The following is a 20,912-nucleotide window of genomic DNA, read 5'->3' on the forward strand; positions in this document are numbered from 1 at the left end:
AGTCCTAGCTAATGTAAAAGGCAAAAAAAAAAAAAAAAAAAGAGAGAGAGAGAGAGAGAGAGAAAATGCATGCATAATGTAAAACTGCTTTTACTCAGATATTATGTTTGCATATGTAGAGAATCTAAAGGAATCTATAAAATACTACTAGAATAAGTGAGTTTAGCAAGCGTGTATATAAAGGCAGTATATAAAAATCAACTTCATTTCTATTTATCAGCAACAAGCAATTGGAAATTTAGATAATGAATCATTGAACACAGAATATGATTACATTTAAAGGTTTAAAGGAAAAAAAGAGAATAAAACTCAGGAAAATTTCACATGCATATATCTGATATAGCACTTGTATTCAGTATATATATAAGTATTATTGCACTTAAAAAGAAGACAATCCAATCTAAAGAAAATATATTGGCAAAGTATTTGTATAAAAGCCTGACCAAGGGAGGTAAAGAAGCACAACATCACTAGTCATTGGGGAAATACAAATGAAAACAATATGGTGTCATACTCATTAGCATGGTTAAAATTAAAAAGACTAATCATACCAAATGTCCATGTGCCGTAGAGCAGTTGGAATTCTCATACATTTCTAGTGAGGTTGTAAAATGGCACAACAACTTTGGGAAAACAATTTGGGAATTTTTTAAAATGTTCAACATGTACTTATGCATGATCTATTAATCCTACACTTTGATATTGATGTGAAGTATATACATATATATGTCCACAGTAAGAATTGTAGGTGAATGTACACAGAAACATTCTTCATAATAACCAAAAATTGAAAACAATCCATATGTTCAGGAAAATAATGAATAACTTGGGGGTATATTCAACTATGGAATACTACTCAGCAATCAAAAGTTATGTACTCTTGATACACACAATAATATAGATTAATGGGAACACTATCTTCAATGAGAAAGCCAGACACAAAAGAGTACATAAGAAACAATTCCACTTATATAATATGAATCTGTACTATGATGACAGAAAGCAAATCAGTGGTGCTAGGGGTTAAGAGTTTAGGTGCTCAAGGGAATCTTTTGGGGGTGATAAAAAGGCTTTATATCTTGATTAATATGGTGTCTAGATAGGTGCATACAATTATCAAAACTCATACAACTTAAATTACATGCATTTTATTAAATGTCAATTATACTTCAACAGAGACAATAAAGAATTTAATAATATCTGTGGTTTTTGAAAATTCCAATATGAGAATTAGTCTAAAGTTATCCTGGGTTGAAAGTACCCTGGAGGCATCTCACAGAATCAAATACAAATCCCTTGGGGGATTCCCAGAGATATAAAACTTTTTCACAGATGCATTCACAATAAAAAGAAAATTAGCAGATAAGTCACCCACAAAAAACAACTACCATGTGTGTAAGTCAACAGAAAGAATAAGTAACTACAACTTTCAAGGAATTTTGGTAATGAAATTATGGAATACAGAATATAAAATATGTCTAAAGTTGTTTAAAAGAGAAAAGAGAATAAAAACACAAGAAAAGAAAAAGGTACCATAGAAAGAAGAGCAGATAGATTTGGAAAAGAACTAAATTTCTTGAAATAGCCAATATAATCATTCAAGATAAGTATTCATTGGGATCCAAGAAAATCAACTACCATGAGTCAAATAGAAGTTAGAAGTTAGATACCATGAGCTAAAGAGAATATGTAGCAAATGGAAAATATAAAGAGATAGAAATACTACTGAGAGATTAAGAGACAAGAAAGATAGAATTTTTTACAACAGAAGCATTTGGAACCACAAGAATAATATAAAATAAATCCATATGTAGACATATTATATTGAAAAGGCAGGGGCAAAAAAAAAAAAAAAAAAAAAAGAAAGAAAGAAAGAAAGAAAAGAAAAGAAAAAAAAGAAAAGGCAGTGGCACCTGGGTGGCTCAATTGGTTAAGCCACTGCCTTCGGCTCAGGTCATGATCCCAGAGTCCTGGGATCAAGTCCTGCATCGGGGAATCTGCTTCTCCCTTTGACCTTCTCACCTCTTATGCTCTCTCTCACTCTCTCACTCAAATAAGTAAGTAAAATATTAAAAAAAGAAAAGAAAAGGCACAATAGTAAAGAATATTGTATAATCATTAAAAAGGAAAAGAGGTTATAAATAAAGAAATTTAGATCTATAAAAGAAGCCAGATCATCCTGTGATAAACACTGGGGGAAAATAACTGGCAATGTGACTTTTATACCCAGATAACCTATCATGCAACAATGAGGAAGAAATAAAGTTTCAGAAAAGCAAGAATTGGACAGATCACTAGGTAGAGTGTCCATAAATAAATTCCAAAGAAGACAGAAGGAAAGCGAGCCAGATGTGAAGTCTGGGATGCAAGAACATATGAAGAGCAAATGAACTGAAAAAACATAGAGAAAGGTCTATATATTCACTATAGAAACAAAAATATTGACCATTTGGTGGATTTATAAACAAGTTAGAACTAAAATAACATGTAAGATGGAAGGGGTAACTGAAGATATTATATGATTCTTGTTCTATCAGGGAGAAAGTAGGTAGATTAATTTTAGACTTGATGCATACATGAGAAAACATGAAGGTCAGTCACCAAAGTAAAAGGTAGATATATAACGACTACTTCTCCTCCTCCCCCTTCTTCTTCTTCTTCTCCTCCTCCTCCTCTCCCTCTTCCTTCCCTTTCTTCCCTCCTCCTCCTCCTCTTTCTTCTTTCTCCTCCTCTTTCTTCTTCTTTTTTTAAGATTTTATTCATTTGGGGCGCCTGGGTGGCTCAGTGGGTTAAAGCCTCTGCCTTCAGCTCAGGTCATGACCCCAGGGTCCTGGGATCGAGCCCCCGCATCAGGCTCTCTGCTCAGCAGGGAGCCTGCTTCCTCCTCTCTCTCTGCCTGACTCTCTGCCTGCTTGTGATCTGTCTCTCAAATAAATAAATAAAATCTTAAAAAAAAAAGATTTTACTCATTCATTTGATCCACAGAGAGAGTATAAGCAGGGGAAGAGCAGGGAGAGGGAGAAGCAGACTCCCACTGAGCAGAGCCCAATGTGGGGCTTGATGCCAGGCCCCTGGCATCATGACGTGAATTGAAGGCATAGGCTTCACTGACTGAGCCACACAGGCAACCCTATAACTTCTAACCAATGTAGACATGGGGATAATAAAAACCAAATTTGGGCCCTCTGAGGGATGGGCCAGAAGGAGGGAGATGAAACTGGGCGATGTTAACTAGGAGTCTGAGCCAATAGTGAGAATACTCACTATTCTTTGTAACTTTCCAGAAGTCTGAAGTATTTCTTTAAATTTAAATTCAACAGCTTGGGGCACCTGAGTGGCTCAGTGGGTTAAGCCTCTGCTTTCAGCTCAGGTCATGATATTGGGTCCTGGTATTGAGTCCCACATCGGGCTCTCTGCTCAGCAGGGAGCCTGCTTCCCCGCCCCCCCACCCGCCTGCCTCTCTGCCTACTTGTGATCTCTCTTTCTCTCTCTGTCAAATAAATAAATAAATAAATAAAAGAATCCAACAGCTTCTGGTTATTATTTGTTAAACCCTTTAATCTCTCTACAGCAGTGGTTCTCAACCAAGGTTGATTTGACCTCTCTGCCCCATGGTACCTGTGGACATATCTGGAGATATTTTTGTTAAGTGGGGGGCAGTGCTACAGGGACCTAGTGGGTAGAGGCCAAGACTGCTGGTTGACATCCCACAGTTCATAGAACATTCCCCCCCGCATAACAGAGAACAATTTGGCCCCAAATGTAATGGTACCAAGTTTGAGAAATACCACTCTTTTAGGATAAGAAATTTTTTCCTCCCCCTCCTATTTTATATTTTATTTTTTAAAGATTTTATTCATTTGACAGAGAGAGATAAACAGCAAGAAAGGGAACACAAGCAGAGGGAGTGGGAGAGGGAGAAACAGGCCTCCTGCTGAGCAAGGACCCTGACCCAGGGCTTGATCCCAGGACCCCGGGATCATGACCTGACCTGAAGGCAGATGCTAAAGCAATTGAGTCACCCAGGCACCAGTCTCCTTTCCATTTCAAAGGAAATGAAACTCCATTTTGAAAATCATGAGAAGCAGAAATGATATCAGATGGTGACTTCATTCACAATAATTTCATGTACATAATTATTTTCAGAAAGTAAAAGTGTTGGGTAAAGTCTTCAGGAAAAACACGAACTTTGTAAATAAGCAGTGTTAAAAATTAATTTACCTTTGGTTGATTGATAAAGTGCCATGAGCAAACCACCAACTTCTATAGGTTGCTTTCTACTGGAAATTATGAGATGAGGTTTCTATGAAATAATTCATTGCTTTCATTTTCTCCGTCAAGTAAGGGACAAAAAAGGTAACCGAGAAAGAGGTCGTTTTGCTCTTTTGTTTTCTTGTTAGTGGCACATTAGTATTCGACAGTGGTACTGTACTAAATTCTGGGGCTGCTACTGAAATGTTGTCATTAAATTCTGAGTTGACACATCTGGCACGCTGCCGAAATGCAGCTCAGTGTGTTATAGTGTAGATTACAGTCCAACAAATCAATGCTTTTCGATTGTGGCTTTATGTAAACCTGCAATTAAAAACAGTGTGCAATCACTTCTTTGCCTACCTGATGAGGGGAAGAGGAGCAAGTTGTTTTCCAGGGTGAAGAGGTGAGAATGCCAGCTTGAAATAGAAGCATTCTCTAACACATCCTTGAAGACATGGCTTTTGATAAAGGCAGTTTCTCTGTATACATCTTAGTCTACTACTACCCATACTGTTCAGGGAAGTTCCTTCCTTTTCGCTGACAGACTTGGAAGTTTCTTTTCTTTCTTTCTTTCTTTCTTTCTTTTTTTTTTTTTTAAAGATTTTATTTATATATTTGACAGACAGAGATCACAAGTAGGCAGAGAAGCAGGCAGAGAGAGAGGAGGAAGCAGGTTCCCCGCTGAGCAGAGAGCCCGATGTAGGGCTCGATCCCAGAGCCCCAGGATCATGACCTGAGCCGAAGGCAGAGGCTTTAACCCACTGAGCCACCCAGGTGCCCCTTGGGAGTTTCTTTAAAGAAACGGTTTCTTAAAAAATCTGTGAGTATTTGTGGGCAACAAAACAAAAGCCATGAGGCCCCTAGTAGAAAAGCAGGCAACTTCTAATCCCACAGAAAATGAAAAGCTTCAAGCAGCATAGTATAGTCTCTGACTACAATCTAGCATTAAGAATGGCAGGACGGGGAATACCAAGATTCATTTGATGCCTCTTTTGCAGAGATCAGAGTACAAGGAACAGGTACATCCTATTTCTAGAGGCTAAGGTTTCATGGATTCATATTAGAAAAAGATTTAGGACACAATTATACCCACAGGGCAGAACAATGTCAGTAATAGCTGGCTTCAAATTCAAAGAAAAAATTTACACTCAGATACAATTAAAGATACAATTTTATCTTTATAGCAGGTAGCTGTGGCTGTCAGCCAGCTATTGAGAACAATTTCAGAAAGAAAAACTCTCCAGGGTTGGTCTTTCAATCACTTTGGCCAAAATAAAGCAAAGAAAGTCAAAGCAAAGCAAAACAAAGCAAAAAAAAAAAAAAAAAAAAAAATCATTTTTCCAAGAAATCTCTTTTCTATCACATCAGGAAGATCTCTGTATGGAAATGTTTTGGCCACATTTCTCATTTGGGGGGTAGGGAGGATCTGGACATGAAAGGCTAGTGACAGTCCCCTCCACCTTTTTTTTTTTTTTGCAGGGGGTTTTCCATTGCCTTCTAAATTAGTTGTCCTAAGAATCACCTTTTTGGGGCGCCTGGGTGGCTCAGTGGGTTAAAGCTTCTGCCTTTGGCTCAGGTCATGATCCCAGGGTCCTGGGATCGAGCCCCACATCGGGCTCTCTGCACAGCGGGAAGCCTGCTTCTCCCTCTCTCTACCTGCCTCTCTGCATACTTGTGATCTGTCAAATAAATAAATAAAATCTTTTTTAAAAAATCACCTTTTCATGTAATGATAGAGTTATAACCAGCCCTGCAGTCTATAAACTGTTAATGTGATTAGGAATGAGCAAGATGTTGACTGGATTATAGGAATACCATATAGAATCTGAATAGAATTTTATCCTTTACTCATTTTTAGATAATTTCATTTTACTCAAAGGAGACTTGATGAGTCACTTAAAAGGGGCACTATTCAAGAGTTAGAATTTAACATAATTTACAATTCAAATATAGAATCAAATTCCTGTATTTTGCCATATTTCGGAGAGAACAGATCTAGGTAAGAGTTTTTATCTGTGGCTAGGGAGGCAAGGTTGCTGACAGGTTCATGATGAAGGAAGACCAACTCTCCTTATTCCAAGTTGCCAGATTCAGGATGATATGCCCATTGCTTTGAGGACTTTTTTTTTTTTTTTCTCAACTTAAAACATCATGTTAAATTTCATCAACTACTTTTCCCCTGGGGTCTATTTGGGATAGCCATTGTCCTTTTCTAGCTTTGTATTAGTTATTGATGGCTGTGTAACAAATTTCCCAAGGTTCAGCAGCTTGAAATAGTACACATCTTGGATTTCTGATCAGTGATCTCTCTTGGTATTCAAGGTCTTTTACAAGATACAATCAAGGTGTTGTCTGTGGTCATCTCAAGGCTCCCATGTACAGAGGATTTTCTTCCAGGCATGTTGCTGGCAAGATTCGTCTCTTTGAAGGTGGGTGGATTGAGGGCCTCTGTGCCATGTTAACTGTTGGCTTGAAATCCCCATCTCTTATCCCATGGGCCTCTCCATTGAGCAGCTCAGCACATGGCAATTGGCTTCATTCTGAGTAGGAAATCACAAAACTACTAATGGGTGAGCAAGACAGAAGCCAGCCTGTCACCTGGTCTCAGAAGTGACATGGCACTTTCGGCACATTCACTGGAAGCAGTTCCCAGATCCAGCTCACACTCAAGGTCAGGGAATGATACAATCTTGTGAACACCAGGAGGCAGGGATCATGGGAGCCATTCTAGAAATCTTCCACAAGCTTTACTCATTTTTTTATATTAAAAATACATGACAGAAGAAATAAGACTGCCTTTAGACTAGGAATGTAAAAACCAGAGGACGCTGCAGCAAGTTCACTATTGTTAGCTGTGAACATTTTCAGAGCTTAACTGTCTTCTAAGAGTCTGGAAAGAACTTCCCTACAATTCATGTGACTATTTTTCGGTTCAAAACTTGTGAATATTTCTCTGAAACACTGCTTAATATAATAGGACAAAGTCATCAGTTGAAGAATAGAACATTTGAAAAGCATGGTTCAATACCTAGATTTCTGATAAAAATTCCTTCTAGCAATCAGCAGTTACTCATAATGTTTCAATAAAGTATGTACCGGCTCAGTGGCCTGCTGGCACCAGATGTTACAGAGTATGACAAAGCTGGGCAGGTGAAAGCACTTTCAGATAAAAGCTGTTTCTTGATCCTAAATAACACAGAAAGTAAAATTGCTCTGTAGCTATTTGCAGAGACAGGCCAGTGGTAACTACTTTTTTCTTTCGTCTTTCTTTGCTCCTTGATCTGTGTCTGTATGATTGCAAAGCTTGGAGTTTTTGCCTTTCTTTGCTTTCTCCTCAGTATACACCTTTTGTGAAATCTACTCATCCATCTTTTCGAAGCTGTGGCCGTGATTGATGCACTCTGCACCTCAATAGGACACTGTGTTCTAACAACCAGCTCAGAAAGTCCTCACTGCCACGTCGGTAACACACTGCGTTGGTAGGCAACCTAACACTAAATTCACCTTAAAAAAATTTTTTTAACTTCACTGGAAGATTAATTTGAAGATTTAAATGGTCTAAGAGCCTAAGGATGCTTTTACTTTTTATTTTAACTAAGATTATTTTACTTTGGAAGCTGTTGGGTAGGAAATGCTAACTTCTCCCTACAAGGAAAAAGGATTCTTTGCCAATTCTAGAGACTCTGGAAAATGAGACAAGCAAGGAAATAAAAAAATAAGGTCTATTTCCAGTTCAAGGGTCATATTCTTTACTGTGAAGCATCCAATCCAGGATTACATAGAAGAGTTCTTACACGGTCTGGATATTCATCTCTATAAATTCACTGCTTTATTTATTTTTTATTTATTCATGGGAGACAGAGCGAGAGAGAGAGAGGCAGATGCAGAAGCAGGCTCCCCGCTGAGCAGGGAGCTCAATTCAGGACTCGATCCCAGAACCCTGGGATCATGACCCTAGCGAAAGGCAGACGCTTAACCGTCCAAGCCACCCAGGCACCCAAAATACACTGCTTTAGGGCGCCTGGGTGGCTCAGTGGGTTAAGCCGCTGCCTTCGGCTCAGGTCATGATCTCAGGGTCCTGGGATCGAGTCCCACATCGGGCTCTCTGCTCAGCAGGGAGCCTGTTTCCTCCTCTCTCTCTCTCTGCCTGCCTCTCTGCCTACTTGTGATCTCTCTCTGTCAAATAAATAAATAAAATCTTTAAAAAAAAAAAAAATACACTGCTTTAAAAAAACATATACTCAAGGGACACCTGGGTGCTCAGTCAGTTAAGCGTCCAACTCCAGGCTTTGGCTCAGGGTTGTGAGATCAAGTCCTGTGTCGGGCCCCACACTCAGCACAGAGTTTGCTTGAGATTCTCCCTGTCCCTCACTACGCCCCTCCTCTCTCTCTCTGAAATAAACAGAATCTCAAAAAGAATTTACTCAAGACAGTATATACTAAACATGCACCCCAGCCATTAGCTTCTTGGGTTTTTATAGTCATTAAACAAATCACAGAAGTATATAAAAAGTGACTAAAAAAAGCAAATTCAGAATTTTTAATTTGTTGAGGTATATAAAACATGGGAAATTGATTTTGAAGGGACCATCTGAGGTCAACTTGTCACCGTGGCTCAGAACTCAAATCATTCGCCAAACTCAAGAGATACAGCACACAAATCTTTAATTTCTAGAATATACATTGTTTCCTTTAGATTTAATAAAGATGACAAAAGCAAAACACTGAAGCTATTTTAAAAATCTAGTGCCAAACCTATAAATTGTTAACATTGTTTATTAAGAATTCACAGTAATTGTCTTGCAGTTTGCAGATGCCAAGAAGTCATGGCAACAAAATTATAGAATAGTGTTACATAGATTTAAAATAAAAAAAGTAAAATGCTTTGAAAAAAATTACTATAGAATAAATTACATTTTAAATCAGAATGACCGACAAGCTTACATGGGACATCTGGGCTGCTGTTTAGAGCTGCTTGACCTTTAAAACTTGGCAGCCAGCTAAAGCAGGGGAAAAACAGCAAAGGCAAGGCAAGAGCATAGGACTGGTTCTGAGATGTGGGTACTCACTCCTCTTCTCTGGGCCTCAGAATTCTCCTTCGTGAAGTTGGAACAGATCACCTTTCTTAGATCTTAAAAGCCCCCAACCTCAAGGTCCCTTTCTCATCATGAACAGCACAGCAGACACCATTTTGTATGAGGGCATAATCCCCTTTGAGAATCACTCCTGGAATCACAACTAGGCTTTTCTCCTCTCCTGTTTCATCACTCCACACACTCCTGAAACCTAATTTATCCTGTTCATCAGACAACAGCAGAACTATAAAAATGTTCAGAAGCAGACATGTAGGAGGTTCTTTTAATGCCTAATAATTACATGCAACATGACAAAGACAGACACAAAAGCTGTTAACAAGTCAAAGTGAAAGGAGCCTTCTTAATCTCTTTCGTGTTGTGAAAGGTGGAAAATCTTCTGCTTTTTGTTAACCCTTTACGTTGAAGACTTCCCTGCACAAAAGGTGCATTTGTACACACTTCAGATGTTGGGCTCAGAGTTTCCTGCAATTTGTGGGCACTTGAGTGTTGAGATCTTGTGCTAAACTCAGGATCGTAGGTGAAAGGAAACCCAGCACTTGGAGATGTTCTTAGGGCCACTTAGGAACTGAAGATAATTCTCCCCTCCAGGTTTCCATTTTTTCCACTGTATGGTTAACAACTGGCTTCTATATTTTCTGTGAAGGGTGTAATAACTTCAACAAGATGGCTAAAGTTCATCTTCCATTACTAAAATTTATGGCTTTTACTTTAATAAACAATTTGTAAAGTTTTCTTACCGACTTCAAAGATGAGAGACTATATATTACAGCGATTAGCATTGTGCTGGTAATAATGCCTAAGAAAAGTTTCATTCTCTTCTCTTCCTGTAGTGTACCGCCAAGTAAATGTTTGGCTAAAAAATGTTTAAACAAGGCCTCATACCCATCTATACTTCGATGAAGGCCTACAATATGTGGCAGTTTAAGGCTGGCTCAGCGGATACTGATCATCTGCCTCTTCAGTTCTAACCCCCGTAAGACACAATGATCCAAACCCGATGATTTTAGACTGTATTAAAATGTGCCTTCACTAGATAAAGATTTACCGTTCTGACATCTCTCTGCATTTTGCATCTTTTTTTAAATTCTGAGGAAATGTTGTTCTATATAAAGATCCTCTTTCTTTAGTTGAAGAGAAAGCTAGTCTCTGCAGATAAGTTTGGGTCCTCTACTGTGAAAAACAAAAACTATTTCATTTCTTTTAGCAGCCAGAAACTTTAGAACCAAAATTGTTGTCCAAGCTTTACTTGCTAAGTGGAGTTGCCTGAAGCTACGTAGTTCTATGCTGTTTTAATGTTGAATGTCTTCTTTAAAGGCTCTATTTTGTAGGCCTCTTCATGCCCTTTTAAAAGAAAATAGGATACACATTTCAAAAAATATAGTTACAAGTGACTATAGTTAATGTAGTTAAGCATACTGTATTAGTTTCTATTACAATGTATGTGTTAAAGATGGACTTAACAGCTGTTTTTGTAATGGATATAATTTTACATAGAAAATATGCTAGTTTTCCTTCATGAGCATGAAGAATGAGATCACAGTTATATTAAATATTTACTATGCTGTTCAAATGTTGGCTGGCTACTAACTACTACTAGAATGCCTATTCAACATAGCTACTGAAAGAATTTCTATCTTATCTGGCTCTGGCTCATTAGATCAATGAATACTACATTCATTTAGTCTTTCTACCTTCCAAAATTGTATTTTTAAAACAGGAAATTATGCTGACTTTAAAAAATGTTAAATCATGAATATATAGTATTTATAGGTTTTCTTATCTCCTGGATATTATGTACTTTAAAAAACGAAAAATGTGATATAAGAAACATCTTGAAGGGGTATTTTATATGTATCATATGTAAAGGTCCCAGTTTTCACTAATCTGAGAAAACCCATAGATGTGCTATCTTAAAAAAATCAATGAAATTCAGTGAAACCTCAATCTCTCATTTCATTGAGAATTTACTACAAAAAATATCAAAATGAGAATTGACCTCTTTTAAATGGCATGTCTGTATTAGTTATAATTTGATAAACAGATTTCTTTCCATATTTATCTTAAGATTCAAAATCTCAGTGCAATAACATGATTGAAGAATCATGTAACAATGTATATTTTAATATAAGATTTGTGTAGTGATTTAGAATAAATAACACACAGTGAAAAATTTATCAGAAACTAAATGGAATAACAAAAGGAAACAAAAGCTTATGTACACATTACCAAGGTCTTTACAATAAGTTAATACGTGTAGTTCCGTCACAGCATATTTGTATACAAAGCCACTAATGTGAACACTGGAAGAAATCTCTCGTGTAGGTCTTTAATCTTGATTTAATAAAGTTTGCACAGTATCAAATAATATCAAAAGTCTAAAAAAACACAATGAGTTTTTATATCATGTTTATAAATTATTGTTTATATACCATAAAAAAACATAAGGTCAAAAGTGCAGTTTAAAAAAAAGTGGAAGTTGTTATTCTTGGTAAGAACTAGAAAAATGTATTGTCCCAAGTAAGAAGCAATCTGAAGGCTCTTAGAGTTTCTCAGGAATTTTCCTTGAACTATCATACAACCTTGGCTACTATATGCCATAACATATACCAGTACAAAGGGAGCAAAATCATCTTCTTATAAAAATATCAGGAAACACAAATCTGGTGATGAGAAATGCTGTAAAGAAACATAATTACAGGCCTCCCCCAAAATGAAAGAAACGACATTGCGCACAGGAATGAATAGGCCACCACTGCATGTGACCAAATTTGGGAAAATTCAAAGAATTTCTAGAAGTTTTAATCTTTTTCAAGTTTTTAGTCATGATGGGCAAGGGTGCATATATCCCAGGATTATGAAATCTTCTACTGTAAGACAAAAATATGACTTAAAGGTGATAAATCTTATCATCTACTATTCACAAAAGATAAGGACTAAGGATCCAGTAATTAAAAGGCAGCAGTATAGAAATTAGTCAAGAAGAAACAGATGGGTGCAACAGAACTCTGGGTCTTCATTGGCACTTAGCACAGTAACAAGTTATATTTTGACAAATTCTAGAACAAATGCCTGTATTGAAATATGTGTGGTACAGTAACCATATTTAAGAAACCAAAATGGTCAAATCATGGACTTAAAAAACAAATTAAATTTAAAGAAAAGAAAAACAAAAGGAATGTAGAGATGAATCTTATTTTTAAACTTATTGTGGGATCAAAATGTTGACAAGCTGTATCAACCAGAGCAGTTTCTTGTTGCTGAGCCTAACAGGCAGCCTGAGCCAGGCTCAGCACCACCATTCCCCTCTTCAGATACGGTTTTGCTCGTACCTTGTGTGTGTGACACCAAGCAATAGTGACTGTTACTTTGTTCATGGACTGGAGCAGGTCCCATGATTGGTTTAACACATAGGCTGCCTGAGACAATAAAAGCTTCACCATTACAGTAGGTTAGTGGGAACGAAGGTCTTCTAGTTCTGATAGGAGAAAAGGGTTGGCGGCTGGAGTACGGGTGCTCAGTAGACTGCATACGTACACACTTAATAACTAATGTCCCCTTAGTAGAAGATTAAAAATCAATGGATATGGATGCTTGTGCAGAGTCTTCTCGCCCCCTGACATAAATCTCACAAGGAATCTCCTCCATTACTCTGTCTTCTAGGGCCTGTTCAGGGCACTCATGTGCCTGTTTGAAAGTGTAGCTACTCTTTTTGAAGGTGCTGTTAAATGTTTTCATTGGCTGTGGTTGTGCAAAATCATTTCGGAAAGGCAGTTCCATGGAACTCAGGTTGGTCCTGCTCTGTTTGACACTGGATGCCTGTGACCCACAGTGATGGTCATGGATGCAGCGGGAGGCGGTGGAGGAGCGCCGCATCTTCTGGTAGTTGTCCAGTTCTTCTGACAGGTCGGCCAAGTCTGCAGAAATCTCTTTGTCCCTTAGGGAGAACAGTTCATAATGAGGAGGATCAAACACTTCCTGAAATCCAGTTTTATTAAATGCAGTTTTGCAAGCCATGACCTTTTTTCGAGGCTGTTTCACTTGTACTAAAATAGAAATAATGAGAAGGACCAAGACAATCCCTGATGTGATGCCAATAATTGTTCCATGGGTTTTAGTGACTTGTTCAAACAGTCCTGCTTTTTTCTTTTCTGTAGAAAGAGAAACAATAAGCCTTTCAAAATTCATTGGGTTCTGTCACAAGTTGGTAAAATATTTTTAGGTAAAGCAGAACACGTGGGTCAAATATACTACAGATGATGCCATTTAAAATTAGGTTTATAAACAAATAAAACAATCCCATTAAGATTTCTGGTTAAACGAACCAACAATATAGTCGGATAGATTACATAAAAGAAAAAGGCATACAATTTGCAAATCAAATTAAAAACATGAATCTAGGGGCTCCTAGGTGGCTCAGCTGGTCAAGCATCTGACTTCAGCTCAGGTCATGATCTCCAGGTCCTGGGATCGAGCCCCGAATCGCATTCCCTGCTCAGTAGGGAGTCTGTTTCTCCCTCTCCCTCTGTCTCTCCCCTCACTTGTGCTCTCTCAAATACATAAATAAAATCTTAAAAAAATAAAATAGAAAAATAAAAACATGAATATAGAGGAAATGCCCAAAGAAATACTCTTATTCTATCAGGTCAGGTCAGCTTTCTGCTCTGTGGTGTCTGGCCAACTGCCACATTGAAGTATATCCACAGTATTCCTTTCTTTTTTTTCCCCCACAGTATTTCTACTGATGACCATCAGCAAGACAGGACTAAAGTGACCAAGCTAACCCATTGAGGTATATCATCAAGATCCAACCTTTGAATGATTATCTGAAAATACTTCAAGTCAAGTACTTAAGAAGCCATATCAGATCACACTAAATTCTCATAGTAAGATATTCACTGAACTCTTGGAGGATAGAAGGCAGGTAAACTTTAAGACTGAGACAGTGATTTGACAATGCCTGTAGATATTCAGTTATTACCACAAGTCACCTTAGATATACACTAGAAATATAGCATAGAAAATTTTATAAAATGAAAAAGCAGTTCTTACTAGCCTGCTTTTACTGCTTTTTAAGACTGAATCCATCAGTATTTTTAAATAGTATTACTGTATAATTTTAAAAATATTAGGTCACTTTCTAAATTATTCTGAGAATAAGGTATCTTTACAATACGAATGACTAAAATAACGCATGAAATACCGTGACAGATTTTTGAACAACTTCAGATAAAAAACATAGTACATAAAAAAAAGAATACTTTCATTGAGAATAAATATTTTTTCTTTGCTTTTACCACATACCAGAGATGCATGATCTATTTAAAGGAACAGTTATATTCTATGTTTCCATTTGGGCCAAAGCAGCTATGCTAAGCACAGTTATAGAGAACATTTTAAGTGTTTCTTAATGAAGGGCAATGGCCACTTTTCTCTCAAAAAGGTTGGCCTTTGCCAGCGCACTCACCTTTACAGTGATTTTCATCCCAAGGGTATGCACAGTTCTGAACACCGTTACAGACTAAAGAATTATTGATGCACATGTTGCTGTGGCAGAAGAAAGTGCTACCTGTGCAGGGAGCTGCAGGAAAGAAGAAGTTTGTTGCTAAGAACTCATCCTGGTTTACTGACCCTTCCTCCTTCCATGAGTACCCTCTGTACTAGAGACACAGTAAGACAAGGGCCAGTACTCTCTGAGATGGTCTGAGGTAAACACTTTTTACTCCAGCTGGGTGCCAAACGTCATTTTTAGCGTAATGAGAGTATGAATACATTTGCCATGGTGCTTACGGAACTAGCATACAGCCTGGAAAATTTTTTCAAAATGTTAAAAGAAAATGTTGGTGAGGATGTGGAGACTCTGGAACCCTTGGTGCACTGCTGGGGGAAATGTGAAACAGTACAGCTGTTGTGGTGAACAGGATGGGGTTTCCCCCAAATTCCCACCCATTACTGTCTGCTCCAGCAATTCCACGCCCAGGTGCATACCCCAAACACTGGAAAGCAGGGGCTCGAACACAGAGTACACCAGTGATCGCAGCAGCATTAGTCACAAAGCCTACAGCAGCATTATTCCACCAAAAGGCGGAAACAACCTAAATAAATGTCTGTTGATGGGTGAATGGGTAACCACAGTGAGGTACACACATAAGTAATGGACTATTATTCAGGGTTAAAATTCAGAAGAAAATTCTGACAAATGCTACAACATGGATGAATCTTGGAGACAACATGCTTGAAAGAAGCCAGACACAAAAGAACAAATTATGTATGAGTCCAGGTATAGGAGGTACCCAGCGTGTTAGTTCATTGAAAGGAAGAGAGAACATCAGCTACCAGGCCCCAGGAGAGGGGAATGGGGCGTTGGATGGGACAGTTTCAGCCGGGGATGCTCAAAAATTTCCGGAAATGGACAGTGCTGATGGGTGCACAAAGATATGAATGTACCTAGTGCCACTCAACTACGCACTTAAAAATGGTTACAAGGGCAAATTTTATGTAAATGGTTACAACAGCAAATTTTATGTTACGTAGATTTTACCAGAAAAAAAAAAATCACTCCTTGGAATTTGTAAGTTAAATTTTTTAAAATGATAAAGATATATGGACTATATACCATGTAACTTCGTGTTTTATGTAAACTGTTCTGTTCTTCAGCCTGAAATGTCTCCTCCTTCCTTCCTGGTGACTACCTGCTCATCTTTCAAGAACACTGAAAATGCAGCCCTCTCTGTGAAGATTCCCTCAATTCTCCTAGGTACCTAGTGTGACTCCTGTGTTCCTGTCATACTCTAAGATGTGCTTCTATTTAACACTTCTCCTGTATATGTAAACATTTGTTACACTACATTATGACTCGGTGTGTTTACTTCTATTAAGAAATAAAGTCCTGGACTGGAGACAAAAGTACCAACATAGTAATAGTGTGTTTTTCAGTATAAAGACATATACACAAGAATCTGAAAGCCAGGAGGCATGATGGCTTTTCTCTCACATTCACAGAAGCCCGTAAAAATCAACTAATCGTTGTGACTTCCAGAAATATAATAAAGCAAAATGCATTTCCTGTCTAAAAAATTCTACATTTATGATAGGTATCTCATCAAAGAAAGAAAACTGAACACCACTCTCTATTATACTGATAGACCTCAAATATTTTTATATTTTTTTTAAAAGCTTATTTTCAAGATGAAAAGAAATACATAAAATTTTATAGGACTAATAATAACTGGATTTCCTCCCCTAAATATTATCTTTTTAAAAAACAAATGTACAATGAACCTTATCAAAACAGTGAATTTAGTATTTCTTTCCCCTCTAAAGAGAAGGCTTTCTCTTTAGGTTACAAACACAGGAAGTTTTGGAATACAACACAATACACATTGTCCAATTGCATCACCAGTAATAAAACCAACAGTTTGGCAAACATAAACAAACAAACAAGACTGTTTGGTATCCACCTGCTTGATTTTACCAGATTTTACCAGAAATCTGGTATTTCTCAATTTGGCTCTGAAGATGGGCTGGAAAAATAGGTATTTATTGAGACCACAGGAATATTATCAAAAGGACAAGAAATAAGTGTCAGTGGAGATGTGGAAAAATGGGACCCCTTGTGCACTGTTGGTGGGAATGCAAACTGGTGCAGCTACTGTGGGAAACAGTATGGAGGTTTTGAGGTTCCTCAAAAAGTTAAAAATTAAAAATAGAATTACTATATAATCCAGCCATTCCACTCTTGGATATTTATCCAAAGAAAATGAAAACCCTAATTCAAAAAGATATAGACACCCCTATGTTCACCGCAACATCATTAACAATAGTCAAGATACGGCAGAAACCTCAGTGTCCATAAATGGATGAATGAATAAAGATGTACTACATAGGGGTGCCTGGGTGGCTCAGTAGGTTAAAGCCTCTGCCTTTGGCTCAGGTCATGATCCCAGGGTCCTGGGATCGAGCCCCGCATCAGGCTCTCTGCTCATCAGGGAGCCTGCTTCCTCCTCTTTCTTTGCCTGCCTCTCTGCCAAATAAATAAATAAATAAAATCTTAAAAAAAAAAAAAAAGATGCAATACATATATAAATTGGAGTAATGGATGGAACTAGAGGGTATTATGCTAAGCGAAATGAGTCAATCAGAGAAAGACAATTTTCGTATGATCTCAGTGATATGAGGAATTTGAGAAACGAGACAGAGGATCACAGGGGAAAGGAGGGAAAAATGAAACAAGACAAAACCAGAGAGAGACAAACTATAAGAGACTCTTAATCTCAGGAAACAGTGTTACTAAAGTGGAGGGGGCTGGGGGAATGGGGTGGCTGGGTGATGGACATTGGGGAGGGTATGTGCTATGACAAATGCTGTGAATTGTGTAAGACTGATGAATCACAGACCTGTACCACTGAGACAACTAAAACGTTATGTTAATAAAAATGAAAATGTTTCTACAAAACAAAAACTGGAGTATTACTGAGCCATAAAAGAGTGAGATCTTGCCATTTGTGACAACATGGATAGACTGAAAGGGTATGCTAAGTGAAATTAGTTAGAGAAAGACAAATACATATGATTTCACTTATATGTGGATTCTAAAACAAACAAATTCACCAACAAAACAGAAAGACACATAGATCTAGAGAACTAATGGTTGCCAGAGGGAAGGGGATGGGGAGACAGGACAAAGTAGGGCAAGGGGCCTAAGAGGCACAGTCTTTCAGTTATAATATACGTAAGTCACAGGGATGTGATGTACAGCACAGGGAATATAGTCGATAATATTGTAACAACTTTGTATAGTGACAGATGAAACCTAGACTTATTGTGGTGATCATTTCATAATGTATGTAAATATCAAATCACTGAAACTAATACCATATTGGATGAATGTCAGTTATTCTTCAAGTAAAACAAAAAATAACACCCAAAATTGCTTTGAGATTAGAGGGCAAATATATAATCTCTCTCTAAGGCAGAATCCCCAAAAGGTAAAAGTCACCCAAGTTCTAGTTCAGCAGGCTAATCATTGATGATTAACTACTATGAGCCAGGATTGGTGAAACCCTTCTCCTTCCCCATTATAAACTACATTGAGTTTCAGCACGAGTTTTATCCATATACAATTAAATACTCTTTGTAAAAAAACTTTTAGACTTTCTTATTTGCTGGGTACTTACCCACTCCTGTTCAAGTATAATAACCCCTAGGTGGCTCTAATGACTCAAGAATTTAAAATAAAATAGCTAAGAACTGTGAGTTTGGGAAATAGTGCTATGAAACAGAGAGAAGAGATAATGATGGACTAGTAATTAATAAAAATTGTTTCTGTTATTAGTTAACCTGTCTAACTTAAAATTTTAACTGACTCCCTGGGTCTCTGCTTCCTCTTTTTAAATGAGTGGGCTGGACTACCGGGTATTTCAGACTTCTGGTTCTCAAATCAATGAGACTGGGGCACGTGGGTGGCTCAGTCAGTTAAGTGTCTGCCTTCAGCTCAGGTCTTGATCAAGCCCCGTGTTGCGGGGGAAGGTCCCTGCTTAGTGGGCAGTCTACTTCACCCTCTCCCTTTGCCCCTCCCCACCATTCGTGTTCTCTGTCTCTCAAATAAGAAAATCTTAAAAAAAAAAAAAAAAAAAAAAAAAAAGACTTAAAAAAAAAGATTTTATTTACTCATTTGACAGAGAGAGATCACAAGTAGGCAGAGCAGCAGGCAGAGAGAGAGGGGGAAGCAGGCTCCCCACTGAGCAGAGAGCCTGATGTTGGGCTTGATCCCGGGCCCCGAGATTGTGACCTGAGCTGAAAGTAGAGGCCTAACCCACTGAGCCACTCAGGTGCCCCTCAAATAATAAAATATTTTTTTTGTTGTTAATAATACATATTTATTTGATTTGATTTTTTATTCATTTAATTTTTATTTTTTATTTTTTTATTAACATATAATGTATTATTAGCCCCAGGGTACAGGTCTGTGAATTGTCAGGTTTACACACTTCGTAGCACATACCTTTCCCAATGTCCATAACCCCACTACACTTTTCCTACCTCCCTCCCCCCGGCAACCCTCAGTTTGATTTTTTGAGATTATCAAATAATAAAATCTTAAAAACAAAAATAAAATCGATGAGACAGAAATTAGTGGTCTCAATCATGTTGATACTTCTATTCTCAATCATGTTGATACTTCTATTCTCAGAAGAATCATGTATATAACCAGTAATTTACTCAGAGACTGAATCCACCAAATGGTATTATTTAACCATTAAGTATTTCATGATTCTTTAAGAAATGCTTAGGGGCACCTGGGTGGCTCAGTGAGTTGAGGCCTCTCACTTTGGCTCAGGTCATGATCCCAGGGTCCTGGGATAGAGCCCTGCATCGGGCTCTCTTCTCAGCAGGGAGCCTGTTTCCTCCTCTCTCTCTTCCTGCCTCTCTGCCTACTTATGATCTCTATCTGTCAAATAAATAAATAAAATCTTAAAAAAAAAAGAAAAGAAAAGAAATGCTTGATGGTTTCAAAGCTTATCGTTAAGGACAAAAGATACCAGTTATGTAAATAAGCCATTAGGTTGAGGACAGAAAAGCCAAGGACAAGGTATGTTGGTATTTTATTTCAGTACACAATCAGCTAGTGTAACTACCTCAGCTCTGTCCCATAGATCATAAAATTATATTACACTCAGGTGTGCACTTTAACATAACCAGTGGCCTAGAGAACACACAGTAGTTTTGGATACTTCTAAAAACTGGGGTTTTCTGTTTTGTTTATATGTCATACCACAACTCTTTTTCATACTATATCATATTACCTACTGACCTCTCTAATTTTACTAGTCTTATCCAGTTCACAAACAAAGAGATATGGAACAAAAGCTATTTTCAAGATGGGCTGAGTGAGGTTATAAGCAGCACTGTGGCTTCTAGGTATTCTGATTTTGAATCAAACTATCATTAGGTCTTAAAGTTTATCCATAGAACATTGTGTGACACAGAATATTTTGAAGTCTCTTTATAATCCTCAAAAGGGGGGAACAAAGGTTTTCTGGTCAGTGTTTCTCATTGATTGAACAGTGAGTTGAAAACACCCTCAGTTTTTATTAAAGAGTTCTTTACAACTGCTTCTCACATTATTTAAAGCAATTAGAAAGCAGCGCTGACATCGTCAGATACTGTTTTGTAGAAATGTATTATACTCATAATTATAGATGTGTTACGCTCTATGGATTTTCAGTGGACAAGCAGAGCTGTTTAAAAAGAGAATTGAAGTATCAGTTACTGACATGGGATGCTAATGACATACTTCAACTAAGAACTATAAAAAATGGTTGAATTACTGGAATTTTAAGTAAGGGACAAAGAGACTTGCAAAAATAGTGCCAGTTATAAACTCTTTTCTACTTATAGCCTGAGGACTTTCTACTGGGTCATGGTGTGAGAAAGAAGAAGGTTTAGGCTTTCAGTCCCCCTCCCTTTCTCATGAGATGTGGCAATGGTGCTGAGAGATGGTCTGTCCCTCAACGAGGCCTGCAGGACCGCCACAGGCAGTATGTCACTGAGAATCCCATTATG

General features: G+C 37.7%; 1 protein-coding gene across 5 annotated transcripts in view; it reads right to left on the reverse strand.

The window, feature by feature from the left end:
* The window catches only part of NETO2 (neuropilin and tolloid like 2), a 92,893-nt gene that overhangs the window by 19,826 nt on the left and 52,155 nt on the right, over positions 1–20,912 (reverse strand). For 2 of the 5 annotated variants that reach the window (XM_059382058.1, XM_059382057.1), the window contains exons 8-9: positions 14,815–14,928; positions 10,698–13,498 (exon numbers count right to left, since the gene is read on the reverse strand). In XM_059382058.1, coding sequence (XP_059238041.1) covers positions 12,918–13,498; positions 14,815–14,928 — 695 coding nt within the window. In that variant the 3' untranslated portion in view covers positions 10,698–12,917. The other 3 variants (XR_009400762.1, XR_009400763.1, XM_059382059.1) reach the window with 3 other exon arrangements.

This window comes from Mustela nigripes, chromosome 17, assembly GCF_022355385.1.
Source record: "Mustela nigripes isolate SB6536 chromosome 17, MUSNIG.SB6536, whole genome shotgun sequence".
In the NCBI taxonomy this organism is placed as follows: Eukaryota; Metazoa; Chordata; class Mammalia; order Carnivora; family Mustelidae; genus Mustela; species Mustela nigripes.